Below are 24,476 nucleotides of genomic sequence, written 5' to 3'. Positions count from 1 at the left end.
TAGCAAACCACATGGAACTGCATATATCCAGCAAACAAACAGTTCTATATGCTTCCTTGCTACAGCAAACACATGCTTCACAGCAGCAGCACAGTACCACTTCATAACCACTACAGTGAAATGCTTCCAAGCACATAAATATAGCCTTCAAAAGTAGAAAGATACTCTGGTACTTTTGACTCCTGGAGCTTGCTTCAGAGATGCACTTGGACCAGAGCAGCAGTATTATTAACCATGTGCTTTGACTTAAACATGAAGTATTAAGCACAGGCACATGTTTTAAGATGAAGACTTAAATGTTCATCTTAAAATCTCAACCTAAGTGAGATGACTCACCCAAATCGAATTCTTCTGATCCACAATCCAAGCTGGCAAAGCTATACCAAAGCTTGTAGCTGTAGGATGAGAGAAAAGAAATTTGCTGTAAAATATTAAGCAGTTTTTCTTAAAGTCACATTAAGTCTAACCAAAAAAAAACAACACCACACCTCATGTATAGCACTCCAATCAGTAAAATTCTAACAAATTTAGTTAATCTAAAAAAACAAACTAGAAACACACTCAAGTATGCAATGAAATAGCAAGACTTAAACGCAACATCTGAAATACCTAAGTTTTTAGCTCAACAGACTGCAGTGAAACAGACATGCAAGATTTATTAATATAATCAAAAAGGAGAGAAGACTTCACAGGTGGAAAGATTTATGAGCTTTGCCTTACAGAGCTTTCAGCAGTTTAAATTTACATAGATCAGTAAACACATGAATTGCAAGAAAACGAAGCAAATGAATTCTACAGTGAAAGTTTTATTTATTTTTAACTTTAGGAAAGTGTTTTGAGCTGTACATTGTAAAAACAAAACCCTCCACTGGTTCACATTCCTGTGTGACTGGTAAGAAAGTGAATGCAACACTTGTAAAATCAGAAGGAGTTTGGCTGGAGAAAATACAAGCCATGATTCCCTAACAGCTACAGTACACAGAACTGAATAAAGAATAATATTAAATAGATTGCCTTCAGACATGCAATACTAGAGGTTCTAAACAAAAAAAAAAATAAAATAAAACGAAAACAACACAACAAACCTTTGAAGCAGGACTTATAAAACTTTAAAGTCCACCATCTACTATATAAAAAATTGAAGTCCTTTCCTCTGTACTAGTAAGGACCAATAAAGAGCATTAGCTTAAAGTTAGGACTACGATTGCCTATGTACTTAGAAATAATGGGTACTTTTTCCAACAGGTTCTGACAGTCATCGATTCAGACAACCAGTTGTTATGCACAAGTCTAACATAACCTCTATGGAGTTCTTAAATTAGAAGCTATTTGTCAAAATTCAAGTTAGACATCTGACCTCAAGCTTAATAGGTCAACAGAACATCAAAGTGAATTTACTGCATTATGGTACGGGAAATGCTCTCGTTGGAGAAGAGAGCCTGGAGACATTTCTCTACCTGTAATCATCATGGATTTTTAGAAGAATGTATTAAAATTGTAATGTGTCTTTTATTGGTGGTTTCTCATAATGCTTTTGATCTTTAGGACTGTAGTTCCAAACTATTCCACAGAGGTAGCTCAATACAAAGCTCTCTCTTCGCATTGAAGAAGCTCTTTGCCCGTATCTATGCTCATTGGGATGAAGCACTAGCAAATACCAAGAGGAAAAAGTTTACCAAAACTGCCTGACATTCCTAAAAGCATATATTTTTATTCTTCAGGTCCATTTACATGCTTTTAAATACTCTTTTGCACGTTTAATATTTTACTTGGTAAAGGAGCAAGATGAAGAAATCTTGTTTGCTTGCCTCTAACCTCCATGCTGATTCAGTTGGATAAGGAATGAACATTGCTTGCTTTTGTTCCCCTGTGCTGGGCACAGAGGGTGGGATGTACCTCATCTCATTTTAAGCATGTAAGATGTGCTTCATCCCATCCCAGAACATACCTGTAAGAGGGTCTGTCACCATTCTTGGGCTACACAGAACTAAAAGCTACAGCGCATGGCCTGGATACAGGCCTTTACATTACAGGTGTCTAGATCATAGAATCATAGAATATTCTGAGTTGGAAGTGACCCTTAAGGATCATCAAGTCCAACTCTTGACACCACACAGGTCTACCCAAAAGTTCAGACCATGTGACTAAGAGCACAGTCCAATCTCTTCTTAAATTCAGACAGGCTCGGTGCAGTGACCACTTCCCTGGGGAGCCTGTTCCAGTGTGCAACCACTCTCTCTGTGAAGAACCCCCTCCTGATGTCAAGCCTAAACTTCCCCTGCCTCAGCTTAACCCCGTTCCCGCGGGTCCTGAAAAGATTAATTTCACTAAATGAGAAGGCTCCTCATGCTCCTCTGGAACAACGTTACAGAGCAGAGAATGGGAGAACTTCATTCAGGCTTCTTCCAACCATTCAGATCAAGCAACAAAGCAAGATCTAAAAAAGCAGAGAACTCTCATTCCACCACAGACGGTAAAGGTTTCAGAAGAGCAGAAGGCTTGCAAGTCAACTATATGAACTACCGCCCTACAAAATCACTTCACTTTGCCCTTCAGAAATCCAGAGTCCCTCACATTTGTGAAAGCTCTCTGGGCAAACCATGCAATGATCTTCTGATCTTCAAACTCTCATCTGCTTTTGGCCAAACCTTGTTTTGAAGTCCCAGCTTCAGGTCAATTCAAGTTAAAGTCCATTTATGACTTCCAAGCTAGCCTTAACTCATTCCATATAGATACATAGCTCAGCTTAGTTCCTCAAACTACACAGCACCAACAACCGGAGATCTGTGGAGGTCCACATTTTAAAAAATATGTAAATTTAAAAGCTAGCTCCTTCCTGACTTTCCATTTCCCTCATCCACACACCACAGTCAGTTTTACAAGCAAAGAATTATGAGATATATCTTCAAATCAAAGAAAAAATATTCTACATAAAATAAGATCTGAGAGCTTCTCAAATGGCCAAACATGATATATCTTAATGCACAGAAAATACAGAACTTCTTTCTGTTATTCATAATTATTACCTTGTGGTCCATCTGGATTACCAAATTCTTCCCAATTTTTCCGTGATTCTTCATCAGTTAAGCTAATTTCAAAAAGAAATATTAAGTTAATACAGAAATAAAGGAATTTTGTCAAAATAATTTACATACAGAAACTTTAAAATGTGGCATCTATACTATCTTTCAGAGACTAAAAAAAACTTATTTACATAAAATCTTGTAAAAACAATTCTGTTGTATTCCTTCATGATACACAGGAAAATCCCTTTTCTCAATCTGACAGCAAAAGAAATTAGAAACAAAAAGGATGCACTCTTGCAAGGAATCAGACAATCACATCTCCCTTTTGTGAGACTGACTGCTCAATCCGTAACCAAAAAGCACCTTTCAACACCAGGTTACAGTACAGCAAACTCTGAAAGACAATGAAGGCTGAAGATACTATCTTTTGGGTGGAAAAAGGTAAACATACAAGATGAACTGATAAGTCAGAATTTCTCTCTAGAAGCTTATGTTCTGTTATTCTAGACTTTACATTTGATAGTACATTTGTGGGGATTTTTTTGTTTTTTTTCATTTAGAACTACTTGGTTCCGTATCTGAGAGAAAAAATAAGATACTACCTCCCAAAATCTTAGTTTCTATACCTGTTCCATAGTATTTTGTTGGCAACAGGCAACCTCCTAAAAAGAATCCCTACTACTACTACAAGGAAGTAGGAACTTTCTGCTTTAGGACACCCAACACCACAAAACACCACACATACAGAAGACATCTGGAGAGTCAGTCAGAAGTCTCCTCCAAGTCTCACGCTTGTTAACAAACAGACTTACTGAATATGTTGTTTTATATTCTTTCCAGACAGCACAGCTAAGGAACTACACTGTCATTCTCTAAGATTTGCCTCTGCCGTAGCTGTTGCACAAGTATATTAAGGATGAGACTGTACTCACCTAACATTTGATTGCTAGTTTGCAAAATAGTGGTGAGATTTTTCATGAGTTTAAAAAGCAATACTCTATAAAGAAGCATCTCAATAATGCAGTTATTTGTAAGCAGAAAGAATAATTTCAAAACTGCTCAAAGCGAGCACGGCGTTGGCTTTCCTTCGCATCTCAATATCAAACTCAAATCATCTCAGTATCAAACTTCTCGTCTCATCTTAAACAATACACTCAATCAGTAAGGTCAACCACATAGGCAACTGACTTTAAAGCAGAATGCTACAATTTGCTAGATCCTTGGATGATTATTTAGAGTAGAGAAGAATATAAAGTTGTACATGATTAAGTGAGCAAAAGGGGATTTATTTTATGCCAGAATCTAGTATTACATGCCTCCACTCAGATCGAAAAAAAACAAGCTACAAACAAAGGTATGACTGAAAACAGTACAGTGGAGGAAAAGCTGAATCCTTGAATCTTCTTTTAAGAAGTACACAGATAACATGAAATGGTCACTGAGTCAAAAAATCAAGTTTACAAGCTAACAGAAAACTGAATCCGAACCAGAAAAAATACCTCTGCTGCCAGATGGGAACAGGATTAGAATTAGTACATTTATTCTCTAGGTGATGCCTCAGAATGGCCATACCAAGGTTTGTTGCTTAAACACTGTAACATATCTTGTTCTTTTTCATCTTTTTAATCTTTTTCATCTTTTTCAAGACTTAGTATGTGTCACACTGGGAGCACTTTTCCCAGCTGACGTGCAAGTTAAATACAAAGAACTAACACCTTACAGTATTCTGACAGCTGCTAACAATTATATTATCCCTCCTAACTTGTACACACAACAGGCATTCACTGAACTGAGTCACATGTTGATTTATTTATTACATATCAAAACACACTTTCTCTGGCTGCTTAGATCAGTCCGGTTATTACCTTACAGGTTTAACCCCCCAAGATATCAATTTTTTTCAAAGGCAAAAGGGGAACTTACGCTGCATAAGCCTTAGCAATCCTCATGAACATAACTTCATCTCCTCCTTTATCTGGATGGTATTTTAATGACAGTGCACGGTACTGCTTCTTAATTTCTGATATACTTGCTCCCTTAAAAGAAAGAGGTTTGTGTTATCAATACCTTAAATCAAATCCATCCTTCTATAATTCGTATACCAAAGCACATTATGCAATATTTTTCCAAGCTGTTCATGTTTAAAGATTTACGTTCTAATATGAACGATGTTCTTCATATGATGAAGAAACTACATAATGCATCTCGTGGAAACATGATTGTAGCATTTTTCTAACAGCATTTTTGTAACCATTTACTTTTAAACCAAGTTAGAAACTACCGTCTAACAAAGAGACATTCAGATAATTGGCTATTATTTTCTTCTGGATTTCTTGTTTGTCCAAAATAAGGTTTTCTCACCAGTTTGACAAATCTCATCTTTTCCCAAACACAATGAAGAACACAAAGAACTCTCATTTGCAATAGTCCTCTATTTAGGCAAACAGTTCATAGATCAAGCATGAAGTTTCAGTTGCAGCTTTTAGGCAGAAACAAGTCTGCCAGTCACTAGGAACAGCGGATTGCCTTGCCACTTCAGAATGCCTTTGACCAGAATCATTCTATTCATAAATAATTTCAAACTTCTTGAATAAACAGAATACATTAATTGAGAAAAAGACTGATCCTTATTCTACTACAGCACGTCGTTAAATGCCACCAGCCCACACCCATGTGCACCAAACTTCAGGCTGGACTGTGAACTTCATTACAATTTTGTGGATTTCCTTGACTAATGTTAAGTGCAGACAAAGTTTTTTCTACTAAGTTATCTGCTAAGTTTCACAGAGCCATTACCCACAGGGCTTTTCAACACTTGGTGGTCTAACAGGCTGGCATTAAGTATATAAAAAACACACAAGAAGTTACTTTAAAATAATGATACAGTTTAATACATTTAAGCCAGAAATCAACCTACCCTAAGGCTTGGTTTACTGTGTTACTTTATCTCTTTTTATGCAAAGTATCTATCATTTTCCAACACTATATTTTAACAGCATGCCTGCTTTATTTAACACCCGGGATGAATTTAATCCACAATAAATTAGAGCTGGTAATAACAGCCATCTCAAGACCATACAAAGAATGACAGAGGAGCAACAGAAGCTAGAAAGTGTAAAAAAGATCAGTTCACTGGGAAGGAAGAGGTGGGTTTCCATGGCTCACATGAATCCTGCACATAAAAATAAATAAACCCTGTGTTTTTCTTCCTCTACCAGAGGCTAGCACGTGATGCCAGATAAACTGAGGATAAACTTCCCATGTATCGTTAATTGCTTACTTTTCATTTTCTAATGCTAGGCTACAGAGACTAGACCTTACCTATATAAATGCTTAACAGCCTGGAATAGTTCATGTCAATCAGCTCCCTGCCTGGAACACAGAGCTTTCCTACATCACCTGCTTACATTAAAGTTTAAGGCCCTGACTGCCTTCTTTGAGGAATTTAAAGTTATAATTAGTATTGTGCTTCATCTTTCTGCCTCGGATCCCACCTACAAAGTGGCTGTAAGGGCTTTTGTTCAATAAACCAGTAATATCATCCCAGTGCCCTATATATCTGTGAATTGTAAGTGATGTGCTCCAAAAAGAGCTATTGTGTTGATACGATATATAAAACAAGGTACAGGTGCATTAACTGGACTTTGTTCATATTGTGGTTCACTTTTAGAGGAAAAGCCTCATTGTATGCTAATACAAGATTAAAAAATAACCTCGGCCTTGCTGTGAATGCAAAGAAAATGAATTATTGTTCATCAAAACTTTCAAATGCTTGCATCTACAACCCTTTCATTATTTTTTTCTGAAAAAAATGAAAGTTTTTTTTTCTTTTTCCTGCCCTTTTCTTTAATGGCAACATTTCCATGACTTAACAACACTTCAGCAGGTGTACCATTCATCAACAGGGTTGGCAGCCACTCTAAACTTTCACCTAAGCTCAGTGCAGAAGTTTTTTAGGGGAATATAACAGACATCCTTAGACAGCACAAGTCGCAAACACTATAATTCTCTGGAATCTTAGATTCTACTACCCCTACTTCAACTACTTATCTTCAGCCACCATGGAACATCTCTAGTTTTAATTCAACTTGTCCTTACGCTCCTGCTATGCACCAGTTCTCTGAGCATTCCCGTATTGTTTTCAATACAACCTGGCAAATTTGCATGTGTCCTCAGTATGCTGACAAACTTTCCTTAATAAACATCAAGTTAGAATTCAGTACCTACACACTTTTTTCCCTCTGGGTCATTGGAATTTTCTAAAGACAACAAAAGAAAATCCACTAGTGACCTACTCCCTAGCCTGCTTTGTTTAACCAAAGTTAACCCAGATATACAAACAGTTAAACCGTGCAGTTCCAACAGATACTATTCAATAGCAAAAATTTATCTTGCTCCCGTGTGTCAGTAGAAAAGGTAAGTCAGCAATCAGTCAATTCACAGAGGAACTGAGCAGAGGCTGAATTTAAATAACTTGTCTCTGCTCTTGACAGACAATCCTTGTTCTACCTGCCTAGCAAGAAACAGGCTGAGGTCTATGCATCTGCTACAACGGCTTTCTTAGCATGGAAAGCAGCACCAGCGATGCCTATCCTGATGCTGACAAGCCATGTCATTACTTGCAAGAGCTGTATTTGTAAACGTTCGTATTCATATTAAGCTCTCCCACGCTAACAATACACGTCAAGTGTAATCAAAACAGGGGTACATTCAAAGTTCTTCCTTATTCTTGTGCTGAGCTGTATTCGGAGTGTGGTTCCTTAGGCTGTAGAGTGTAATGTGTCAGGCTTCAGAACTAAAAAGATGACTCTGTTGATACTCAAAAGAGTAGGAAATAATTACCATCACTGGAGAATTTGCTTGAGGTACTGCAGTTAAGACAAGGAGTTTAATACATGCCCAGTAGGTCTGTTTGTCTCCTCCAGACTTATCACTTCTTACATGCATTTTTAATCAGACCTTCAATATAAAGAAAGCATTGCACATCTGCTTTCTATAGCAATGCTATATTTTTTCAGTTCAATAAACTAATTGATTTGTATTACTACATAGAATTTATGGTTTTCAACGCTCTACTCACAGAGACTCAAGGTAACCTTTACTACTCCAAAATGCACATCACCAATACCCTTCACCAAACTCTTCCCTTTACAAGAGAAATATCACTATATAACAAAGTAATCAGCATTTTGCTTATACCGCTTATGCGGCAGCACCCCTGAAAATGGCTATGGAGAGGGTTTTCTACCGGGCATACACAGCAGAATCTTTCTTACTGTAAAAAGGGAGAAAAGTAACAGCAAAGTAAGCCTTGAAATTATTGAAAAATCCACCTCATTGCATTAAGGAAGTCATTTGAATGTTGAATGTGTTAGATGCGAAAGTCATACATTAGTATAGATATACACAGAACATCTAATGATGGACTTCACAAGGAACAGCAGCAATTTTCAGATGCCAAAAAAAGAACAAAACCATTAGATGCGTTCACTGGAGTTAACTTCTGTTTTAAAAAAATAAGCCTTAAATTTGACATCTGGACACAAAGCATACAGTAGCACACACTACTGAAAGATGCTGTTACTTACAGGATCCAAATGTAGAACCTCATACGGGTTATATTCTTGATACTCTCGGTCTGTTTTGGAAACCTTGTATGCAAGAAACAAAAATAATGCCCATCCAGCAAGGAGGATTATTTTCCTGTTTGGAAGAAAGAATTTTTAACACGTACATTAAGTCTAGTATAACTCTACGAGTATCAGTCTACAAGGAAATATTCAAACAGCGAGAAATATTGAAAGCTCTTTAAAGCAGGTATGAGTATTTCACTTATAACTCCACCTTTGGCACAGATAAAGCAGCTGACCTGACTTCCAACTTCTTTTTCAGCTTTTTTCTTCAGCTTTGAATATACGAATTATGACTATTGTATATTTGAATATACATATTTACACATCAAATATCTAAACCAAAAGATATCACTAGCACCACTAATTTCTTTGAGGGAAGAGCATTTTTTGAACAAATGCATGCATTGTTTACATATTTATTAGTGCGAAGGTTCACTGGTTTCATTTAACACATTTTTATAAAGGATAAAGCATTCATTTTGATTTCAAGCCCTACTAGATAAAAAATATTCGGTATTATTCAAATATAGTAAATTGCAAATGTCTCTTCTATGACAAAAACTACAATGCAAATAATTCCAGCTGCTTTGATTAAGAAAAATAGCTTTATAAAAGTAGGATGTAGGAATTGTTTTAACGGAAGTCATGCAAGTGGAATATACTTACTTTACAGTGGGAATTATGTTCTGCTGTGGTTTTAACAGTCGCAAGCGATACCACAAGCATCTTCCATATACATTTCTTATATTCTTTAATCGAATTTGCTCTGCAAAAAATAATGAGAAGGACTGATTAATCACTCTGACAAAAAGCAAACTAAAAAACAGAATATCCTGCGTTGGAAGGAACCCACAAGGATCACTGACTCCGACTCCCGGCTCCACACAGGACAAGTAACAAGTCAGTACAAAATATTGTTTACTACCTAAAAGGAAACCATTATGATTTTCCCATTGCCATGAAGCAACCAACACTTGTGAACCCCATCTTTGCTTGCTGATGCCACCTGCCATTTCACAGTCAACTCCAGCAAGCCTCCCATTTCACTGCACCAACTACTGCGTACAAAAAAATAGTGCAAAACTTTTTATGCAACTAAAGAGCAAGGCTAGATCAACAGCTATCTGCTCAATTCAAATTACGATGCATTTTCCTCCTCTTTGCAATGCTTGCCTTTTATAAGTCGCCTTCATTTAGGTTTTTCCTACTGAGGGGGAAAAGGAGGGAAAAATTAATACTTCTGTGTAAACCACGTAGCTGAGTAAGACTGTATCCGTTATAAACAAACCAGCCAAGAAGATTTCCTTACATTTCCTTTCAGGAGAGAATGGAGCTGGAAACAATTTTGCATTTATATTGACATATACATTGTCAGCACCGTGACAAGGCATGGAAGCAATTCCCATTGACAGAACTTTAGGTGTATTTCTGCATTCAGCAAGACCAGGCTAGCCTTGGTCAAAGTAGTCTTTCACACCAAGAAAAAATTAGTGTGAAAGCCACCATCCTAAGTCACATCAGCCACATCCTAAGTCAGCCTAAAATCTGAACTCTACTTTTAACAAAGTGATGGCCTCATCTTAGCTAAGACAGTGGTTATGATACATGGAAACATTCTCTTTTGGCAAATTTCTAAAAGGTTATGGTGGAAGACAACGACTACTTCTGTTTACTTATTCTGAGTTTGTCTGTGTGTGATTACTGTAATCTATCACAGGAACAGCGACAGCACAGCAATCTACGAGCATCTGTTAGCACACAATCCAAATGAATTATCTAGAAACTTTAACGTGCAGCCACTAAACTGTCTGAGGCCAGAGAAACACCATCACAAACACCATCAGATCAACCACAAATTCAAACTAAAGCTGGATCAGACGTGAGCACAGGATAATGTTTTAAACTCTGGCTGATTTGGCAGAAAGAGAGCATGAACATGGACAACACCTGATCAGCTACAAACGAGTAAAGCAGACAAAGAAAGTCAAAGCAGCACACGGTGATGCTGAACCACACAAATGTTATCAACTTCTCCTGAACTCCTTAATTCTACAGAGCCTGTCTTCCCAGAAACTCAATATGATGCTAAACAGCTTTACGGGATTCCTTCTGAAGATTAATTTAGTTGTCCTATCATCCCTGAGACAGAGACGAGAGAGGATAATTCAATCCCCTGTCTCTGATCCGAGTCTTGTAGGGCTTCAAAATAAGCTTGCAAGCTTGTTTCACATTTTTTGTGTAATTGGTAAACTGCACGGATACTTTGAAGTTCTCCTGATCTGCTAGGGCTGGTCACATACTTAAAATAGGTATTAAATGTGAGATTTCTAAACAGAAAAAGATATGGTGAGTATTTGGCTCAGCAACTGCCCACCCAGTTTCAACTCACTGTTGTGTAAGGCACTGTGACAATTCAGAAGGCAATGAAAACAAGGTTAAAAGGCAATACCAACTCCCTAAGGGAGGGATGCAAAGTAGTTTGGTAATTTGTCTTCAGATTTTTTTTTTTTTTTTTGAAGAAAAAAATTGTGGGAGACCTCTACTGTTCAGAACTAAATTTGCCACAACAAGACGTGTGTATTATTTCTAAAAATTAAACTTTTTTCTTTTAAATGCAAAGCTAAGGGACGCTGCCAGCACATAGATCTGGTGTATCATAAAAGGTGACTGCATTAAAGACTGGCCAGACAATTCAGTTCAGTAATGGGGACTACAGAGCCCTGCTACAGAAACAGGGAGGAAAACAACCTGGGGATTTCAAACAGGCAGTGACAGCTATGAGCCACAGCACTGTTTTTATTAAAGTCACCTACGATGCTTGAACAAATCGGGTATCAGCCTCCTAAAGCAAGACGTGCTGCTACAAGCCTCTCACTTCAAACATTACCTGTGAGCTTGTGCTGGGCTAAAGCCAGATGAAGCCAACTGCTCGATTCAAGCCGATCAGATGAGATCAGCTTCCCGACCCAACCCACAGCACGGCCCCGCAGGCATTTCTGCAGCACAGCTGAGGGGCACTGCTGCTCGGTAGCTGCCCTAAACTGACTGTGTTGATCAGAGAAATCCCTAGAAATAACGTGAAAATGGATTAGCAGTGCCCTGGGAGAAACAGAAAGTGGCTAAGAGAACGTGGAGGGGACCTAGGGGTGACTAAGAGAGCTTGCTTTCCTTAATCCCATAAAGCAAAGCCTCACAGGATATGACTCCCAGTGTTTCTGCTAGGAGGCTTTTAACAAGATGCTCTGCCCTGTCTTTAAAGATCTGTGGCGTGCTGTGACACACTGCCCCAGTTCTCACATCTGCCTGCTGGCCAGCCCTGATGAGTGCCAGCTGATCCTCTCCTTTCTTCCCTGTCTGCATCCTCCCTGCAACCACGGCCAACACCCTTCGCCTTATGGTGCCAAAAAGCTTCCAAAGGGCTCACGGGGGAAGACAAGACAAATCGGAAGGGAAAAGAAAAAAAAGGAAAAAGTTATAAAAGGTAAATTAGAGCTGGCACTGGGTCAAATAAAAACTGACCACAGAGAAAATGAGGCTAGAAACTAAAGGTGTTTTGCAGCAACCTGAGAGCTGAGGTTTGGGAACAGCTTTCCAGTCACAGCTGCAGGAGCGCTGTTTTGTGAACAGCTTGAGAACAGCATCAAGGAAAAGAAAAATGAGGCGAGCGGTAGGAGCAAAAATTAAGCCCTCTGGATCTGTAAACACAACACCCAGGTCAGACACGGAGCCATGGCAATGATGCTCTGGGAAAGCAACGCCGTGCAGGGGACCCCTTCAGATGAACACAGAATTAAGATGCGGTGCCAAGCAGTGATTGCATTGTACACACAGAAAGGAACAACTCTGGATCAAATCTAACTACGATTGATTAAACTCCATCAGAGCAAAACTACATCATGAATTCCTTCCCAATCTTGGCATATTGCAATGGTCTCAGTTGATTAACAACCCCACAAGGTACCAGGGCATTAGCAAGATGAGTGCTTGTTTATAGGTATCTGTCTGGAACGTAACGAGAACCAGAACTTGCTTAATTTGAAGCCAAAGTCCAGACTATTCACATTATTCGGAACTACCCCCAGGCACTCCCCTCTGTCATAATTCATCATTAACACATTAACTTGTGGAATTCAAAACCTTGGGAGGAGGAAGAGAAAATAGACAGCATCCGTCCTGGTTTAGGCAGAAAGCTCCTGGTGAAACATCACCCTGAGTAGGAAAGATGTGTGCTGTACACAGGAAAAAAAGACTTCCTATTTATTTAGGGATAACCTGTGAGATTGCACCAAGTCTTGTTGGGAAGAAATTGGTTGCACAAGAAAAAAATAACAGAAAGCCTAGCTAGAGCCTGAATAGTAGAATTACTGTGCCTAACAAAAGCAGCAATGTATTCCTAATGAGCAAGCTGTGGATAAATCAGGTCCTTTTTTTGTTTTGCCTTCCTCTTCCAAGGATCCCTCTTTCACACAAGTGGATTTGCCTTGCCACAGAACTGGCATGTGCCCCTGCAGACCCCGAGCATGCAGGAATACCCTTTGTTTTTACCCAATAAATAAATTCCTTGCAAAGCTTTACCCTGAACAGCATACAATAGGAATTGTACCGCATTTGGATCTCAGCTCTGGAATCCTTGCTCTGTCAGGCAAAAAGGTTCAGGGTCTGCAAAGCAGACAAAAGTTCTGCTTCTTCTCACTCCAGATCACAGCTCGCCATTGAAGCCTAAGAGCCCTTCATACACTGCCCTTTGAGATGGGATTACAGGGAGACAAGTGGGGAAAAATGAGTTTCCTCTGCTCAAAGTGACTTCTCATTTGATGGGTAAAATCCCTAACAACAGTGCATTTCTCCTAAAAAAGGTATTAGAGAGCTTTGAAAAGCAAAGGCGTAATGCATCCATGAGCTTTTAAACTCATCTCACCAACAATAAGCCATGTATCAAGGCACTGTTACCTGTCCCCATGTTTGATCACTCTGACAGGGGAAAATGAAAGGTCTCGTGTCAGTCCCAGCACCTATCCCACTCACCCATCAGAGGCAGGGCGAGGAGCACTGGGCACCCAGACACAGAATGAAGCCGCCCACAGGCTGGATTCAGTTTCCACAGCTTCCATATCATTGGTGGCCAAAAACTCGGCCATGCTCGACTTAGTTGCACATTTTTGATGCTCACCCATACCCAAAAGCCTTCCTTTCTGGCACATGTGCTCCTCTCCCCTCAGCCTTCACAAGTAATTCCCATCTTACTCCCTTCAAAAGAGGACAGAAGGAGCAGAAGTGGTCTTCATTGTTCCACTATTTAAAGTGCTTGAAAAGTTTTATTTACTTGCTTTTGAAAATACATGAGGCTCCATTTTATCTGTAGGTAAGCTCAACAAATTACACTTTTTTAGGCCCAACCTTTTTGTCTAAGGTTCTGTGGGCTCCAACAAGCGAGCTTAAAGAATACTTCAGGGAGATTTTTCTCTTCTTCTTCTACATCCTCTTGGGGAATCAGACAAGGTTACACATTTATTAGAGATGTGCAGATCTGGAAGAGAGGGATGAACACACATCTGGAATTGTAAACAACAGAAGTTTTAATCGTCAGAAACTTGCCTCAGCTGCAACAAACACAGCTTAGTTTTAGGGAAAAATACCACACGTACTAATGCCAATAGTCTTATTTTGTATGCAGAGCAAATAACTTTGAGAATTGACAATTTTTAGGACAACCAAAAACTATCAAAAAGCTAATAAGCAGACTGAACAGAAGGTTTCCCATCATTCTACCTCAATCAGCAGGAAGAACAGAAGGAAGTCCAAGCCTCCTATGCCCTTTATACCTTCAGGCTAGTCAGAAAAGCAGAGGCAAGAAGTTTAAAATACAGCTCCAGCAGACACTCAAGAAAAAAAGCAACATGACCAGATCCATAAAACCATCCTGCACTCCAGATACCAAGAATTTACCTGAAGGAGCACACTGCTTGGTTGCACAAGAAAAGGCTCCTTTCAATAAGGAGCACAGAGTGACAGTTTTAGCAGCCTACAAAGTGCCATGACCACTTTAAAGACATTTTCACAAAATTTTCACTATTTTCAGCACGTTGTCCCCTTCCTATCCCTACGTCAGAAGTTTGCACCCATCACAGAGATACACATAATGCACGTAGCATACAAGTCTTGAGTTAAGGTTATGAACCGAGCATATGGAGCTTCAAGGAATTAGACCTGTTCCAGTAAATCTGGAGAGTAACAGGGCTGGGCATAAACACTGCTCTGAGAGCTTCTGAGTTTGCTGCTTGATAATTTTCCATCCTCTAAATTGTGTACTAAGAGGTTACTGTTTCCTTTCACCAGCCCTTAATGCAAGCTATGTATGCATGCACTTATGCAAAGGCTGACGTCTTAAGAGTTTATGCAATCAGGAAAATTAAACAATGTTACAGACAACTCATTTACTGAAGTCTTGAACTGAGGACCTCTGAACAAGTTTACTTTGTTACATTACAGAACCGATTCTCAAATAACAGGTGATGAATATTAGATTTTTAAAATTTTTAAGATTTTTTTTTTTAAACTGGAAGTCATGTTTCAAGGAGGTAAGTCACGTAATAAAACACTGGTGAAAGACTTTGAACTGGTAACATAAGCAACAAAATTCAATGAACTAAATAGATGCTCTAATTTTAACACCTATTATTGTGAGAATTGCCCTCGTTACCCCAAGTTGATCCATAAGGACGTCACGTCCATGTCAGCCTCTTCACTGAAATGTTTACAGCTGAATAATCTAATCCTACTTGTTTTCCAAAGAGATTGCTTCTGTCCAGTAAATATTCATAGAAGTAATCAAAATACCAGAAGGCTTTGAGTAACATCTTGTTCTTAACCTTTAAAACTCCAGGCAGTTCACAACCAACAAAGGCCTGTCCAAGTTCTCAGTAGCAAGCCCAACTTCCAGAGCATGTTTGGCAGCAATGAGATTAAGGGTAAATGGGACAAAAGATAGCTGAACCTTCTCAATTGTGCTGACAAAACTAGTATGACTAACTATAATAACCTCTTAATCTACATCACCTAAATTATCAAGCTTATAGTGGGGCCATACCCAGAGCTGTATCAGCAAGCCTGCAACAGGAGGCTGAAAAAAGTCAAAACCTAGCCATTTTAATACAGAATGACACCCACACAAATCACAGTTAATTTTAGATGAAATCAATAGGACATGAAAGTCTTGGAGCCCAACACTCCTGAATTATTAGTTTTACTTTATCAAATTGATGTGGGGGACCTCTGAGGAAAACAGAACACAGCCATTCCAGAACAGATGCAGGCAAGTCATTCAGGACACCACCAACCACTAAAACACCTGTATTCAGTTTTATTCCAAAGCATACCTCCAATAACCTATAATAAAGGGCAGATAAGTACCATACAGCCACGGATAATAAGTGAGACTTTCGTAAAGGGAAATTGAGCTTTACAAACCTGAGCCCTCTAAAGAAAGTAAACATATGAAAGGAGATCCTAGCAATACAATTTATGGTTTCCAAAAAGTTTTTGAAAAGTTCCTCTTACAAATCTTTTAGAAAAGCCACTTAAATATTGCAAAACTAAGTACGTGGCTAGAAGGCGGAGGGAACAGACCAATCTCACAGTGGAAAAAAAAATCACCAAGCAATCTGTAGGAGTCAGTGTTTGAAGTGTGATACCAAAGTTTTACTAATAAGCAACTTGAGTAATGGAATGAGAAGTAAAATAAAGTTTCTGAATGATACTAAGCTCTTCTGGGTAGCAAGGGCATCCTGAAGAGCTATGAATATCAAGTGGACAACAGAATGACTTGAGAAATTCAGGATATGAAGAAGAGTACTGGGGACTATCCTAGTTTCATATGTATATGAAAGCTGACCGCTACGTCTCAGGACTGAGATCTTGTTATTGTGAGAAACAGTTCTATGACAATGTCGGCTGAACACTTATTATTGATAAAAAGCAAAGCAAATGTTATGAGTAAACAAAGGAAACATGTTATTTTACCACCTAAGCTTAGGGTATATACAACCTTAAGTATGATACACAGTCCTGGCCCCCGCCTACCAGAGAGGGACATCTAGGAAACATTCAATTAAGGTCAACAAACGCCATCGAAACTACGATAAGATTTACATCCAAAATACAAGCCACAAATCTTTACCCTGGAAGAGAGAGAGAAGTGCAAAGAGAGGTAACAGAAGGTTGTAAAATACCTAAGTGACAGGACAGATATGACAATGTTTACTGCCTCCTCCAGCTCAACAACTGAGGAGGAAAAAATAAAATAAAATAAATCAGAAACAGATATAAAACAAAGGTGATTATGCATTACGGTTAGCAGAGCTGGTGAACTCCTTGCCATAGGATACTATGTTGAAGAAGTCACTGAACTGAAAGCCACTGGCAACTGGAAAAATATGCAAAAGAAGCACAATCTATGCTTGTCTTATCATTAAGGCATATACTCATTTGCCATATCGTGTCAGGATGACATCAGACCTGACCCAGTATATCTGCTCTTTTGTGTCTATTGATATTTGAACTTTTTGGCAAGCCATTGCAGAAGTCACAATGCTCCCGCAGAGGACAAAAAAAAGGTATTTTTTTTTTCATTAGTGAGAGAAACAATAAAAAAGATGTTTAAAAATACCCTTCAGCCATTTTTTTTTTTTTTAAACACTGATATGGTAATAGCTTTTTGAAAAAGACCATAAAAGTTGAGATAATATAGCTCACAAAAAATAATTAGAGGTCCTCAGCTGTAAGTGATGCATCAGTTTCAGTACTACAAAAAGCACGATGGAAGCAACACGAACAAGACTGCGACAGAGATCCTTAGAACTGTTTCCCTTTACAATCTGTACGGTAGTTTAGGGTAAAAAACTGTAATCATAAAAACAACTGGAATTCATAATTAGACATGAATATACTTATCCCTGTAAAAAAAAAAAAAAAGAAACTTGTGATTAGTTATCAGGAGAAATACAGCAGATGTTAGAAAACTGGAGAAGTTAAGTAAGGAGCAACATTAACTATTGCTATGCTTTGCTAATTCAACTCTGCAATTCACTAAGTGAAAAAAAAAAAAAGAAGACAACTTGGTTACCTTTCACTCCCTTTCAGCCTCTCCTTCGTTCTCTGCTCTCTTTGGTCTCTCAGACTCAAAATCCAGCTGAACTAAACTGAGGAGGGCCTTCACCCAAGAAGCCTCTGAACCAGTGGCATACCTGGTCAGTCACACCTTCAGCCAGCATCAGGGTCCTGGTACCCTTGGGAGACATCCAAGGTAATAGAACAGGGATGCATCCACATCTGTAACAACTTCTGAAAGGATGCACAAGAACTAAACAAGTGAGGATAAAACCCCTGCATATTCTCTAGGCACTATTCACATTTTATTGTTGTGAGCAACTAGGCTGGTTCAACTATTTGAAAATAGCAGACCAAGATAAAGGCACCTTTTGAGTCTGAAATGCGTCAGCACCAACATATTTCTATTTACAATTCTTAGAAGTAATTTTCTGTACAAGGGAAATGTTAAGTAAAGGTGAAAATCTGAAAGCACTTCTTTAATCTTCTAAATCATATGATCATTTAAAAAACGGTGCGGGCAGAAATCTTTCTGCTGTGGAAGGAAATGAAGGTCCTGCTTCAGGCACTGTCTAATCCTGATATGGTCCAACCAGCACGGCCTCCCTTGTTTTTGGATGGAGGCACATGCGTGTGAGGTGGCTTCCAGCCGAGCTCCCTCAGCAGCAGGAACACAGGACAAGGCAGCCCTGGTCTATGCTTGTTCAAATCTAAGCAGAACTGCACCTTCTTCACCAGCGTGACTTGAAAGAACCACCACCACCATCAGCCCTAACCCCTCACCTTGCAGTCTGTGATGACCCCACTCAGTGTCTTCTATCTCATTCCTCTCTCAAGCTCCTGTCCCTGCTGCAAGAGTGCTTTAACTGCTCATGAAGCTGTAACTAAACCATCATATGTTAACCTTGAATCCATCAGGTTGAATGGCACTAACTCGAATTCTCCAACACATTGCCTGTACATCCCTGTAGCTCAGTAGGGTCTACGTGAGCAGGCAATACATCCCTGCTGAAAACAGAACACGAACAGCAAGGTACATAACGTCACTTTTACCACACTGTTTCCATAGGCTTCCATTCCACGGGTTTAATTAAAAAAAATAGAAACAGCTTTATTTTCACGTACACATGAGAGATAAAGCTCTTGTAATAGCTTCATCTTGCAACAAAAAGTTTGTTACAATTAAGTGCTCTGGACAGTCTCGAAGCCACTCCACTAATTTCCAACACAAGGTTATTAATTTTATTTTACTGCTAGGAGGTCACAATGCTCTCAATAAAATTACAGTAATTCAAAAAACTTCTATGAAAAGACATGCCTTTTATTTTTTTTCCTCCAAATAAAAGAGCAGTTCAGATAACTGTCCAAAAGCTTTGTTTTAAAATGTATTTTGCCAGGCATTACCAACGCCATCTCATGATGCTTGCCCTTTCTTCCAATGTTTCTGAAAAAACACTCCTGCTTCCAAACTGTGGCACAGTAAAAATTAACAAAACATTAATTGTCACCATCACGCTCTATTCTCTCTCATAACAGTCACTTAATAAGCTGTATTTTTCTGAACTTGAAAATAGTTTAAAGTTAACCACAGCGCACTCAATCCCTCAATACTGGAAAAAAAAAATCAATTTGTATGTAATAACCGTTCTTAAACATGTAACTGAGTTTCACTGACTGAGAAATCCTTCCGAGGGAAGGTTAATGAGATTTCAGGGAGCTGTGAGCAGGGATGGGGGTCACAGCCATCCCGCTCCAACCAACTTTGTTTTTATTTTATCTTTCTGGGAGATCAGGAGCAGCACGGAGCGCTACCCTGGAACAGAAGCAGCAGTATCAGGGAGGGCTGAGATCCCCTCCCACAGCTGCTGGTAGGTGCAAGTGCTCATTACCCTGTTACAAATCAAACAGAAGGAACGCTGCCTGCATTCCCTACGTGGGCTCGAGACAAACCCAAGTTGCAGACTCACTGTTTGTCCTTAAAGAGACAAGGAACTGCAGCCTCCCTCCGCTCCTCTACTTCCATCTTAGAGTAGGGCATTAACACAGACCTCTGAAGAGAGCCTTGAGGCTAAAAATAAAATAAAAACATATGAAAAACATACCTGGGAATAAGCAGCACAGTGGGAAGGCATGCAGATAAGTTCCACACACAGTAAACCTGCATGGGAGGACTTTATCAGGACTTTCACTCAAGGCTTTGAACACTTGTACCAAGTACTGCCTACAAAGATCTCTCTCTCTTTACTTTGTCCTTTACTTAGAGGCTCAGGATAGGGACCTTTATTCTTCCCAGCAGCTTTGTAACACTTTATGAATAACCGGTGCTCTACAGCAGGATAATTTCTTTAATGCATACCTAACTCAGCTCAAAAAATGGACAGAATGACGAGCCTTCCCAGGTACGTGTAGTTTAGGAACCACAAAATGCATCGCAACTGACCCCCACCTGTTTCAGCAGGGTTTCGTAATTGCCTGCCTCGATTCAGCAGCGCAGGTGTAAGCCAAGCAGCACACCAAGTTCAGCAAACACGTCGGCATTGTGCAACAACTGACGCATTATCCGACTACATTCACTCACCTCTCGCTCTCCATTTCCTTCCTGGCTGCTGCTGCTGCTAGATCCACGCCACCTTACAATTAAACCAATTCAAAGCAATTCCAGCAACACGCAGATGCTCTGGAAGGCACTGATCTGTCCCTAACTGCTCTGAATAAACATCATTTCCTCAGCCCTCAAGATGAAACTTTTGAAAAACAACTTTAAAACGCTCATCTCAGAAAATATCTCCTCAGTTAAGAAGTGAATTTGGACCAGAATAACTTTTTAGCAACAGCAGATTTGGTTCCAAGTCAAGAACAGTCCTTGCAACAGTTTTACTCACAGTAATTATGCTAAAGCTATACCAATATTTACCCAAAACAGAGGTAATCCACAAAAAGCACGAGCTGGGTGTTTTCAAACATACACATGTATTTGTTTTAAAGATATGAGTCAAAGCTAAACATCACAGCAGTGCTGCTGTCTCCTGAAGCCAGCCAGCACCATCCCCAAAATCATCCGTGGTGCCCGCCCAGGCTTTTAGCTGCACCATCCCCACCCCGTGCCAGCACAGATATCCATGAACCAACCCAGCCAGAAGCCAATACTCATAAAAAGTAATGCAAGGTGGGGAAAAGTCAAAAATCAGCTTCAGCTCAATGGAGTTTCTTCCAGCACAGCGGTCAGGTGCTCTGCTTGGCACACTGGGAGAAGCACAAGTTGTCTGCTGTCAGAGCAGCGCTCCCCTGAAGTTACCCTGCCGTTAGGAAACTAGAGCCCAAGCTGCAAAGCCAAACAATTAACCTTTTACAGCAGCCTGATTAGCTTCACAATGAACACCGGGAAGATAAAGTCATCGGGACAAATATGCTTTACAAAGTCAATTACCTGCTTGTTTGGTTTATCAAAGCCGAGGTAATGAAGTTATGGGGTTGTGCATTCTGTGCCGGCCAAAGGACAGCAACAACCCTCCCCTTCTCCCCCTCAAAAAAAAAAAAAAAAAAAAGAAATATTGATCCCGACTGCAGGCTGCAGCAATACTTCAGACGGACTCCTGCAGTGCCTTGATAAAACAGGCACAGAAAACTATGAAATCAAAGCACGTCAAGTTCTACTCGGTCTGTGAGAGACACAAGAAGTCATGCTCTTCTTCAAGAGGGGAGCACCGAAACAACATTTCAGAAGTTTACTCCAAAAAGAACAAAGATCAGAATCTTAACAGCTTGCCAAAAACCACTGTCCTACTGTAAATTTGTGATTAGGTAACATATTTTGAGTTTTCTCTACACGATGAGGCAATAGAGATAATATACTCCTACTTTCCAGCCTTCACTAGGGCAAAAAAGCATTTGATTTTTCTCCCCCCCTCCCTTTCATTTACTCTGTCAGCATTTACTACAAAACCACAGCACTGAGCAAACACGAAGATGCTGGGGGATATCAGCAGTTCCCAGCCTTGTGCTGCTAACCATCACCTGGAGCCAGCTGGGAATCACTCAGCAGCAATCCACGGCAGTGCATCTGTGGGATGAAACAGCGGGCACTGAAGGCTTGATCTCCACACCACAAACATTTTACTCTTACTTCTCCCCAGCTCTGATTTGCTTCCACAAATCAAACGCCCATCAGCAGCCGAAGCACATCTTACTTAGTTTTTACCCCCAAAAGAAACCTACTTTGTGTTTAAGGCACATTTTTTTGCAAAAAGGTCTGGAAGTGAGGAGGCCAGCTGTGTGATTTCCTTCAAAGTTCACCCCGGTGGGATCTCTTCGCTTCCAAATTACACGTGTTTTGGTTTTGTGTGTTATTCTGGAAACAAGGAATCACAGCTAAACAACCAACATTTTGCACCATCTTAAGCTTTTAATTTATTCCTGGTATCCCCTTCCAGTGCTGCAACAGGTGTGGCTGAACACACACAGAGCTGTGCAAAGCCTTTTCAGGGGATTTTGCTGGGAATCTGGCACGCGAGCTGTACACACGCACCGAGACCAACCCAACAAAGCAGGAGAGGGCCCCAGGAGCCCCAGACGGGATCTTGCACAACACCAACTTTCTGTGCAGAAAGAGCCACGCGGAACAAAACGCAACTGTTGCAGGAGAGCGTAGGCACAGGATGAAGCCATACGCTAAAAATTGGACCGTGCTCACATCTTAAAGCCCATTAAGACAATTACGAGACAGAAATCATTCCTTCGTTTCCACTCGTTACCACGGCTGGTGATTTTCACTTAGTTGACTCATTTCTGTACCAACAAGAAATTTATCTTGTGTTTTCAGAGAGTTCCGCTACAGCTTCGCAAGGAGCCAGGGCTAACTGCAGGAGGATGTGCGGTCGGCTCTCCATGCACATGCAAGACAACACTGGCCAGAGGGGAGAAAACAAGTCAGATTTAACAGCAGACTTAGCTAGAAATTGGGTGCAAAGCCATATTCCAAGTTTATGTTCCCATTTTCTGGGATTTTGTAGGGATAACCTTATATATGGGGATCAAACACAATGCTAGGAAAGAGTTCATGTGCCTGGAAACATTTCTATGGATGCCGGTGCTGCTGCCTGTCCCCTGAAGCAGAGGAGCCAGCAGTAGTGTCACCACTGGCAGTGCCACTCTGTGCAGCACCTCCGCTACGTCCAAGCAGCTCTCCCCAGCAGCAGCAGCTGCTAAAAACCATGGAGCAAGCACACCATCACCAAAGAGAGATGGTTTTCCGTCCCATTACCTCCTGCCCTTCACCAGGACGATAATTAAACAGAAGTATTGCATTTGGGGGAGCAGATCCAGAAGCAGACCTTCGATCTCCTGCTCCTCAGGAGCAACCGAAAGGCCACAAAACGCCTCCAGCATCTGGCAGCAGCTGGTTTTCAGCACAAATCAAGGCAAGGAAGCCTTGTTTTCCCACACACAGGGCTGGCTCCCCAACAGGTGCCCAACCAGGGGGCAGGGCACCAGCAACGAGCCAGCACCCAAACCACATTACTTTTGGGGTTCATTTTTCCTACACACCCCTTCCTAGGAAGCAATGGAAGGGGATCTCTTTGTTGGGCGCTCCCTTTGTGCCTAAAAGCCGCCTGAACCCAAGCTGCGGGAGCCTTTTAAAACACAACGGTGGAAAAAATAAATAAATAAATAAATAAAAACAACCAGGAGAGCGGGATACAGGGCCCACCCCCCCCTCAGAGCCCAGCAGCGGGGTTAACGCCTCACAGAGCCCCCCCCTCAGCCCCTCACCGGCGTGCTGGTCGCGGGGCCACAGGTAGTAGGTGGCGGGGATGACGATGAGCCCCACGAAGCTGGTGAGGAAGTAGAAGAAGGTGTTGCCGCTGTCGTCGTACTGGAACTGCTGCCCCGCCATAATAACGACGACGACGACGGCGGCAGCGACAACGCCGCCGCCGCCGCCGCCACCAGGCCCGGCCCGGCCTCGCCCTCAACCGCCTCGCCGCTGAGGGGAGGGGGGGGGCAGCGCCGGGCACGCGCCGCGCCGCGCGCGCTCCCGCCGACGGCGCCGGGCACGCGCCGCGTGCGCGCGCGCGCTCCCCGCCGCTCTCTCCTCTCCCTCTCCTCCCGCCGCAAGGAGACGTGTCACTGCGCAGCCGCCATAGCCATTGTGACGTCACCGCGCCGCGCTCGCCCCGGCCGTGATTCGCCGCCAGCCGCGGCCTCGCCCCTCGCCTTCCGCCGCCCGCCCCGCTCCTGGCCACGCCCCCTCCCGCCGGTGGCCACGCCCCCTCCCTCCCCCCCCCCGCGCGCGCTCTCTCCCTCTCGCCGCAAGATGGCGGCCGCGCCCCGTCAGGGAGGGCTGGGGGCGTCCCAGTCGACGTTCCCTGCCAGAGCCTCGCAGTGTTCATAGGCTGAATAAAATATTTCTTGCGATGTCTGTGGCTGTGTGTGTGGCCTCTCGCTGAGCACTTCCTGCAGCAGACACAGCGCTTGCAATAGCTGTTTCAGACGATAACAAAATCACAGAATCACAGAATCACAGAATTTCTAGGTTGGAAGAGACCTCAAGATCATCGAGTCCAACCTCTGACCTAACGCTAACAGTCCCCACTAAACCATATCCCTAAGCTCTACATCTAAACGTCTTTTAAAGACCTCCAGGGATGGTGACTCCACCACCTCCCTGGGCTGAGTACATAAAGCACACACCTCCCTGTGAACATTTCTAGCC

The 24,476-nt window shown here is 41.3% G+C and overlaps 1 protein-coding gene across 1 annotated transcript in view; it reads right to left on the bottom strand.

Annotated features, from left to right (window-relative positions):
* Nucleotides 1–23,759, bottom strand: part of SEC63 (SEC63 homolog, protein translocation regulator) — a 53,790-nt gene extending 30,031 nt beyond the window's left edge. Inside the window, exons 1-6 of the mRNA XM_038176249.2 lie at nt 23,534–23,759; nt 9,326–9,425; nt 8,615–8,729; nt 4,950–5,062; nt 3,027–3,088; nt 337–395 (exon numbers count right to left, since the gene is read on the bottom strand). Coding sequence (XP_038032177.1) covers nt 337–395; nt 3,027–3,088; nt 4,950–5,062; nt 8,615–8,729; nt 9,326–9,425; nt 23,534–23,657 — 573 coding nt within the window. The 5' untranslated portion in view covers nt 23,658–23,759. The remainder of the gene's footprint in view (nt 1–336; nt 396–3,026; nt 3,089–4,949; nt 5,063–8,614; nt 8,730–9,325; nt 9,426–23,533) is intronic.
* Nucleotides 23,760–24,476: the final 717 nt, after the last annotated feature.

The sequence above is a fragment of the Anas platyrhynchos genome, chromosome 3 (genome assembly GCF_047663525.1).
Source record: "Anas platyrhynchos isolate ZD024472 breed Pekin duck chromosome 3, IASCAAS_PekinDuck_T2T, whole genome shotgun sequence".
NCBI lineage: Eukaryota > Metazoa > Chordata > Aves > Anseriformes > Anatidae > Anas > Anas platyrhynchos.
This window is presented reverse-complemented; position numbering and strand designations above follow the sequence as displayed.